The sequence below is a fragment of the Oncorhynchus mykiss genome, chromosome 2 (genome assembly GCF_057628025.1).
Source record: "Oncorhynchus mykiss isolate SJ-2025 chromosome 2, ASM5762802v1, whole genome shotgun sequence".
Classification (NCBI taxonomy): domain Eukaryota; kingdom Metazoa; phylum Chordata; class Actinopteri; order Salmoniformes; family Salmonidae; genus Oncorhynchus; species Oncorhynchus mykiss.
In genome coordinates, this window is record NC_143023.1 from 77,879,921 (window position 1) to 77,889,447 (window position 9,527).

General features: G+C 43.4%; 1 protein-coding gene across 1 annotated transcript; it reads left to right on the forward strand.

Moving 5' to 3' along the window:
- Positions 1-688: 688 nt before the first annotated feature.
- On the forward strand, positions 689-6,221 carry LOC100135906 (vitelline envelope protein alpha). Its single transcript, NM_001124273.1, is given in 8 exon segments — positions 689-1,453; positions 1,732-1,919; positions 2,191-2,288; positions 2,664-2,824; positions 3,136-3,328; positions 5,193-5,346; positions 5,687-5,759; positions 6,061-6,221. Coding segments are annotated over 8 exon segments (1,716 nt in total). The 5' UTR covers positions 689-702; the 3' UTR covers positions 6,159-6,221.
- The last annotated feature ends 3,306 nt before the right edge of the window (positions 6,222-9,527 follow it).

Below are 9,527 nucleotides of genomic sequence, written 5' to 3' on the forward strand. Positions count from 1 at the left end.
GTACCTGAAAAGAAGTACCTGGATGTTCATATGTTCTTCAGATTTTGTGTATGAGATCTGAAAACAGTAGTTAGTGGAAGGCACCACTCAAACATTGAAGAATTAGAGCAGTTTGAAGAGTGACTGAAGAGTGGGACAAATTGCCATTAGAAAGGTGCAGCAAGCTCATTGATGGCAACAAGAAGCATTTTCTGGTGGTTCTGCAATGCTGACAATCCAATAACAACATGTCTAGACTGAAGTTTTTTTTAAATGTCAACTTATTTTTGAAGAAATAGTGAATTATTTAAGAAAAGTGAAAGGGAGGCAATATATTTATCTATATTAGAAATAGAATACAATAGATACATTTGTGTCTATTATTATTTATAAAATGTTTACTTCTTGAGTGTAGTTCTGCACACCGTGTGTACCTGCAAAATAAACATTTGTTAACAAATACAATGTTACGGTCACAAAGACCTTCAACTCTGGTCAAAGGCATGTCAGAGATCTATGTGACCTGAACATTGCGTTTGTCAATAAATGTTTGGGACTTCAGAGTGTGGAAAGCCTTGATTCCTCCGAACTGGATGTGAATGATTGGTCAGCCAAGGAGGTGGGGCTTTTCAACAGTTCAACACACCCCACTATGTATAAAAGCAGCAACAAGTGGCACAGTGAGCCTTGTGGGTTCCTCGGATTGTCTCTTGTTCTGAATCCATGGCCTTGCAGTGGAGTGTTGTTTGTCTCGTAGCAGTGGCCATGCTTGGCTGTCTGTGTGACGCTCAATTGAAGTGGCCTTACCAACCCCCTCAGAACCCTGCCCAACCCCTTCCTCCGAGGCCTCCTGAACCTCTTCCTCAGTGGCCTACCCAACCCCTTCCTCAGAGGCCTGCTGAACCCCTTCCTCAGAGGCCTGCCCAACCCCTTCCTCAGAGGCCTGCCCAACCCCTTCCTCAGAGGCCTGCCCAACCCCTTCCTCAGTGGCCTGCCCAACCCCTTCCTCAGAGGCCTGCCCAACCCCTTCCTCAGAGGCCTGCCCAACCCCTTCCTCAGTGGCCTACCCAACCCCTTCCTCAGAGGCCTGCTGAACCCCTTCCTCAGAGGCCTGCCCAACCCCTTCCTCAGAGGCCTGCCCAACCCCTTCCTCAGTGGCCTGCCCAACCACTTACTCAGTGGCCTGCCCAACCCTTTCCTCAGAGGCCTGCCCAACCCCTTCCTCAGAGGCCTGCCCAACCCCTTCCTCAGAGGCCTGCCCAAACCCTTCCTCAGAGACCTGCTCAACCCTTTCTTCAGAAGCCTGCCCAAAACATACCTCAACAGATACCCTACACCAAAGGCGACACAAAACAGACCTGTGAGGTTGTGGACAAGGACAAGGTGTTGTGTGGACTTTCTGGCATCAATGCTGCCCAATGCCAGGCCATCAGCTGCTGTTTTGATGGACGAATGTGCTTCTACGGGAAAACAGGTAGGTGTCAGACCATGCTCATTTTACTCTAGAACTCTTACTCTCAAGTTGTAACAGTGCGATTTTACTTTATGTTTTGCCCCCTCAGAGAAACTAGTATGTTTCTCTTAACCAGAAAACTAGTAATTGGATTCTGAACTCTTCACTCTCAACAATTTCACTTACCCACTTAGATATGGCCATTTTGTATCCAACAATCAACATGCACCAAAATGCTCCAGTTTACTCAGCGATTAGTACTACTAACTTCATGTTTCTCCTATGCTCCTTATCACCAGTGACTGTCCAGTGTACCAAGGATGGCCAGTTTGTGGTGGTGGTTTCCAGAGATGCCACTCTGCCCAAACTTGAGCTAGATTCCATCAGCCTGCTAGGGGCAAACGGAGCCCACTGCACCCCTGTCGGCACTACATCTGCCTTTGCCATCTACCAGTTCAAAGTTACTGAATGTGGAACTGTGGTGACGGTACGTGTGGCCAGGGTTTGTTTTCAGTACAATGATACGGCATCTTAACCAGAGAGTTACTGTGTTGCTCTAGCACCTAATTCAGATAATCAAGGTCCTAATAAACAGCGGATTAGAAGAATGGAGTTTGTTAAAACAGGGCAGGATTAAAAGCTTACTTACCCAGTAGCTCTTCTGGAGGAGGGATGACTATCCCTTGGCTATATAATGAGTTAGAAAGTACTTGTTTCTACTTTTTATTTCTACAATGTGATGCATGGTCTGTCTGCAGGAGGAACCTGATACTATTGTCTATGAGAACAGGATGTCTTCTTCATATGTAGTGGGGAATGGACCCTTCGGCGACATTACCAGGGACAGCCACTATGAGTAGGTGATCTTTGCCTAAAATGGGGTGTCATGCCCAATTAAATAAAGGTAAAAAAACTAAAAACTAAACATTCATATGTATATATATACAGTGTTTTTAAGTTATTAAAAATGTATATGGCATTCATAATGTATAATAATTTGTTCTTCTCTCTATGCAACAACATTTCAACTGACTTACAATGGCTGGTATTTAGTCAGGACCATTATGAGATGATTATAAGCTTGAGGGTACATGCTCATAACCTCATTATTGCCTCATAACGTGTTATACCTGTTATATAACATGTTATACGTGTTATACACCCCCAAAAAAAAGAAGTGGTGATATGTGATGTCTCTCTGATAGCTCTGAATATATTGCTTTATTCTCAGCCTGCTCTTCCAGTGTCGGTATACTGGGACTTCCGTTGAGACACTGATTATCGAGGTGAGAACGTATCCAAACCCCAACCCAGTGGTCAGTGTTGATGCAGTTCTCCACGTGGAGCTCCGACTGGCCAATGGACGTTGTCTCTCCAAGGGATGTGATGAAAGTAAGTCATAGTTTTGATATTGTTCCTGTGTATCTGATATGAGGTATACGGTCAGAGTTCATGTGAGTTTTTTCACCAGGTGTTCAGGTTTTCTGCAACACTTAATATTTTTGTATTGTATTTTATTTATTTTTTTACTAAAATATGAAGTATATATATATATACTTTAAAAAAGTATAAAGGGAGAAAGCCTGATATGAACCTAATGATGATGGAGTAATGATCACTTTTCCAAGTGCATGGTGGTTTAAGTGATTTACAGTCTATTTTAAGGTGAACTCATCCACTACCAATGTGATTTTCCTCCACAGTGCAAGAAGCATACACCTCTTACTACACGGTGGCAGACTACCCTGTCACCAAGGTCCTCAGGGATCCCGTGTACGCTGAGGTTCGCATCCTGGGGATGACAGATCCCAATGTTGTCCTGATACTGGAGCAGTGCTGGGCCAACACAAACCCCACAGGTGAAAGGCTGCCCCGGTGGGACCTTCTAGTTAATGGGTAACTAAATATTCTATACTTTTTAAACTTTTCGTTATATATATATATATATATATACAGTGGGGCAAAAAACTATTTAGTCAGCCACCAATTGTGCAAGTTCTCCCACTTAAAAAGATGAGAGGTCTGTAATTTTCATCATAGGTACACTTCAACTATGACAGACAAAATTTAAAAAGAAATCCTGAAAATCACATTGTAGGGTTTTTTATTAATGTATTTGCAAATTATGGTGGAAAATAAGTATTTGGTCAATAACAAAAGTTTCTCAATACTTTGTTATATACCCTTTGTTGGCAATGACAGAGGTCAAACGTTTTCTGTAAGTCTTCATAAGGTTTTCACACACTGTTGCTGGTATTTTGGCCCATTCATCCATGCAGATCTCCTCTAGAGCAGTGATGTTTTGGGGCTGTTGCTGGGCAACACGGACTTTCAACTCCCTCCAAAGATTTTCTAAGGGGTTGAGATCTGGAGACTGGCTAGGCCACTCCAGGACCTTGAAATGCTTCTTACGAAGCTACTCCTTCGTTGCCCGGGCGGTGTGTTTGGGATCATTGTCATGCTGAAAGACCCAGCCACGTTTCATCTTCAATGCCCTTGCTGATGGAAGGAGGTTTTCACTCAAAATCTCACGATACATGGCCCCATTCATTCTTTCCTTTACATGGATCAGTCGTCCTGGTCCCTTTGCAGAAAAACAGCCCCAAAGCATGATGTTTCCACCCCCATGCTTCACAGTAGGTATGGTGTTCTTTGGATGCAACTCAGCATTCTTTGTCCGCCAAACACGACGAGTTGAGTTTTTACCAAAAAGTTCTATTTTGGTTTCATCTGACCATATGACATTCTCCCAATCTTCTTCTGGATCATCCAAATGCTCTCTAGAAAACTTCAGACGGGCCTGGACATGTACTGGCTTAAGCAGATGGACACGTCTGGCACTGCAGGATTTGAGTCCCTGGCGGCGTAGTGTGTTACTGATGGTAGGCTTTGTTACTTTGGTCCCAGCTCTCTGCAGGTCATTCACTAGGTCTCCCCGTGTGGTTCTGGGATTTTTGCTCACCGTTCTTGTGATCATTTTGACCCCACGGGGTGAGATCTTGCGTGGAGCCCCAGATTGAGGGAGATTATCAGTGGTCTTGTATGTCTTACATTTCCTAATAATTGCTCCCACAGTTGATTTCTTCAAACCAAGCTGCTTACCTATTGCAGATTCAGTCTTCCCAGCCTGGTGCAGGTCTACAATTTTGTTTCTGGTGTCCTTTGACAGCTCTTTGGTCTTGGCCATAGTGGAGTGTGACTGTTTGAGGTTGTGGACAGGTGTCTTTTATACTGATAACAAGTTCAAACAGGTGCCATTAATACAGGTAACGAGTGGAGGACAGAGGAGCCTCTTAAAGAAGAAGTTACAAGTCTGTGAGAGCCAGAAATATTGCTTGTTTGTAGGTGACCAAATACTTATTTTCCACCATAATTTGCAAAGAAATTCATTAAAAATCCTACAATGTGATTTTCAGAATTTTTTTTCTTCTCATTTTGTCTGTCATAGTTGAAGTGTACCTATGATGAAAATTACAGGCCTCTCTCATCTTTTTAAGTGGGAGAACTTTCACAATTGGTGGCTGACTAAATACTTTTTTGCCCCACTGTGTATATATATATATATATGTATGTATGCATGTGTGTGTGTTCAAAATTAAAAGCAAGTAATTTAAATAAACTTCTAAATCCAGCTATTCTTTTTGAAGTTTGTGAACGATATAGTACTCTGATTGATCCATTTCTCCCCAGTTTCTGTCCTAGCTGGTCTCTGGTGCTCCTCACCATGACTCTCTCTCTCTGTGCGTTTATCTCCCCCCAGGTGTCCCTACCAGGATGACCGTTACCTGACCGTGCCCATCCGCTCGGACAGCTCCTATTTCCCTCCGGGAGAATTCTTCTCCCACTACAAGCGCTTCCTCTTCAAGATGTTCACCTTTGTAGATCCCACATCGATGGTCCCCCTGCAGGAGAACGTAATGAATGCAGTTCAATCCTAAATCACATTAGAACCCATAGAGACACTTGTGTAGATCTGAAAGCGTTGCATAGATGTAAAGATGGTTAAGATTCCACCTAACATCCCCTAGACCAATGTGTAGCTATTACCATATTGCTTGAACATGTACCTATTTTATACATATTGTAAAGTGCTTCCTCATACACCTATAGTGCTTTAAACATAGATAAAAACATCACAATCAGGTGAAGGAATACCTAACATAGATATAGACATAACCATGGTACAAATCAATGTAGACAAGGCTCTGTCGACCAGCTCCAGAGATGTAGCTGATTTCATTTCTGTCTCACCAGGTGTACATCCACTGTAGTGCAACAGTGTGCCACGCTCTAGCAGGCTCCTGTGAACAAACGTGCAACAGGCAAAGTGAGTGGTGCGCATGAGGACCAGGCTGTCATGTTTACACTGTGCAACAGTTTGGAGTGTGTTTTTATTGGCACAGGGGGTTGGTGGCACCTTAATTGGGGAGGATGGGCTCGTGGTAATGGCTGGAGCAGAATTAGTGGAATGGTATCAAACACATGGTTTCTATGCATTTGATGCCATTCTATTCGCTCCGTTCCAGCCATTATTATGTCCTACACTCAGCAGCCTCCACTGGAGAGTGGTTTATTTGAATCTTTAGTTTGGAGTCTTTGTCTGTGGTCTGACTGTCTTTTCTCTTCAGGGAGAGATCTTTCTGCTCAAGGCCAAAAGAAGACTAAAGGAGATGTTGTGGTTTCCAGTCAAAAAGTCATCATGATTGACCCACGTTTTTATGCTTAAATCAAATGTGTTATATGCTCCTCATTTATATGGTCTGACTTGACAATAAAAGATGAGACATCTCATTGCTTTTTTTTGTGGAAAGAGTTATGAAAAGGTTAAGTTACAAAACTTTTGTTGTGTGTTGGGGACTTTGTGGTCAGCGAAAAACCTTCAAACCTTTTCCCCTCACTTGGTCAGAGAAACCGAGGCAGGGCCCTGATAATATGCTGGCTTTGAACCACTTCCCAGCTTCAACACTAGAGGGCTTAGTCCCCCAGGCAAGGATATTGCACAGAGTATTTTACTGGAAACACTCAATGCTGGAGAACCTCAATTTTTTATTTTACGACATGCTAAAATAATGAGGCACGGACACAGTCCCCTTTAAATTAACAAAACATGTTTATTAATATATAAAGAAAACAAAAACAAATCTGTAAATTGTAAAGGCCAAAACAAGACAAACAATTTCATAATCAGAATAAATATTTCCTGAATAACTGTACTGTAGTAAATAAGCTTTACACAAGGGGGGGATACTGTTGGTATCAATACTACATGACCAAAAGTATGTGGACACCTGCTCGTCGAACATCTCATTCCAAAATCATAGGCATTAATATGGAGTTGGTCCCCCCTTTGCTGCTATAACAGCCTCCACTCTTCTAGGAAGGTTTCCACTAGATGTTGGAACATTGCTGCAGGGACTTCCATTCAGCCACAAGAGCATTAGTGAGGTCGACATTGATGTTGGGCGATTAGGCCTAGCTCGTAGTTTGCGTTCCAATTCATCCCAAAGGTGTTCGATATGGTTGAGGTCAGGGCTCTGTGCAGGCCAGTCAAGGGCTTCCACGGCAATCTTGACAAACCATTTCTGTATGGACCTCGCTTTGTGCATGAGGGCATTGTCATGCTGGAACAGGAAAGGGCCTTCCCCAAACTGTTGCCACAAAGTTGGAAGCACAGAATTGTCAAGAATGTCATTGTGTGCTGTAGCGTTAAGATTTCCCTTCACTGGAACTAAGGGGCCTACTCCGAACCATGAAAAACAGCCCCAGACCATTATTCCTCCTCCACCAAACTTTACAGTTGGCACTATGCATTGGGGCAGGTAGCATTCTCCTGGCATCCGCCAAACCCAGATTTGTCCGTTGGACTGCCAGATGGTGAAGTGTGATTTATCACTCCAGAGAACATGTTTCCACTGCTCCAGAGATCAATGGCGGTGAGCTTTACACCACTCCAGCTGACGCTTGGCATTGTGCATGGTGATCTTAGGCTTGTGTTCGGCTGCTGGGTCATGGAAACCTATTTCATGAAGCTCCCAACGAACAGTTATTGTGCTGACGTTGCTTCCAGGGGAAGTTTGGAACTCGGTAGTGAGCGTTGCTACCGAGGACAGTCCAGCTTCAGCACTCAGACAGTCCCGTTCAGTGAGCTTGTGTGACCTACCACTTTTGTATATATTGTAATGAAACAGCAGGGTGCAGGTATAACTTTAGACCGTCCCCTCGCCCATACCCGGGCGCAAACCAAGGACATTCTGCACACATCAACAACAGTCACACACGAAGCATCGTTACCCATCGCTCCACAAAAGCCGCGGTCCTTGCAGAGCAAGGGGAACCACTACTTCAAGGTCTCAGAGCAAGTGACGTCGCCGATTGAAACGCTATTTAGCTCGCACCACCGCTAACTAGCTAGCCGTTTCACATCCGTTACACAGGTCTCGAACCCTCGATCTTCTAGACCGAGGTACGGCGAGCTATCGACTGTGCCGCAAAAGGATGCTTGTGCGGCAGAGTCGATTTCCGCGATTATAAACCCAGGGTCGTTACAATATACTATTATAATAATTATTATTAAATTATAATATAATATACAGACCGATTTTGGCAGGCAGCTGCTATTTGAAACAATTCCAGCGAGGGCTAGCTTGTGTATGTGTGTGTGTTTGGTGAAGCTATACTTAGTCATGGCAACATAGTTCAGCGCATTGCTCAAATATGCCTACTATAAGTATTTGTTCAAGTCAAATATGCCGCAGAGCACAAAAAAACTAAATAATATTCAAGACAAATATGTTGCAGACCGACAAGTATTCCTCCACGCACCAGCGTCTTTGTGAAAGGCTGGTATATGCTATGGATTATGTTATTGAGACCACACTACGCGCACTTGATATTGAGCGCCCACCAGAGAATCAGGGATGAGCGGCATCATCAGGCACACATAAGATATTATAATAAGCAACTAACTCAACCATAAGCAATACATGACATTTAATTGATTACAAAATACATGACCCTTAATATTTTCAAAATACTGTGACGACCCTGGGTTTATAAACGCGGAGCATGCGTTTGCTCCGGACCTCGGGCTCGAAGGTCGAGGGTTCGAGACCTGCTCCCTGCCTGTTTCATTACAATACTAAACTCTTCCCCTACTGAAATTTAAAAAGCATGACCCTCCCATTTCCTCCTGGTAACCATTCAGAAAAACGTAGCTATAGGTTGTTGTAACATTTAAACTTAAAACATGTTTTTGCACTTGATGGACCACCGGTGGGCTGTATGGTGCACTCAAAATGTCTTGTAGTTGAGTAGCCAGCCTAGGCTACTTCTCAAATGTCTTGTAGTTGAGTAGCCAGCCTAGGCTACTTCTCAAATGTCTTGTAGTTGAGTAGCCAGCCTAGGCTACTTCTCAAATGTCTTGTAGTTGAGTAGCCAGCCTAGGTTACTTCTCAAATGTCGTGTAGTTGAGTAGCCAGCCTAGGCTACTTCTCAAATGTCTTGTAGTTGAGTAGCCAACCTAGGCTACTTCTCAAATGTGTTGAGTAGCCAGCCTAGGCTACTTCTCAAATGTCTTGTAGTTGAGTAGCCAGCCTAGGCTACTTCTCAAATGTCGTGTAGTTGAGTAGCCAGCCTAGGCTACTTCTCCAATGTTGCTGTAATAGGTTTCTCCTTTGTATGGCGCTTTGTTGCACGTTTTTTTTGTAAGCAGGATAAAGTAAAGCAGATTAATTTAAATTGAATTCACAGATGTGAGCGTAGATGACTCAACTGTTGACTCGCTTATGCGTCCTATTCGGCCTGCAGTGTTTGACACATACGCTTGCCTTTTAGCCACGTTATGACTGACTTGTGATCATTGCCCTTGCTAGTTTGATTGTATCGACATTCCCAACATTAGTTACAGTAGTCAGTTTTTGTTCAAAATATTGAGTTGTTGTAAGAGACTGCATCATAATATTGAGTTATTGTAAGAAACTGCATCCCGTGGAGGCAGAAAACAACGTACCAGGCAAGCTGTGATTTACAACCTGATGGCAATATTTTTAGACTACCAAAATATGAATTATGCATTGAACCGCATCCATCTATTCTA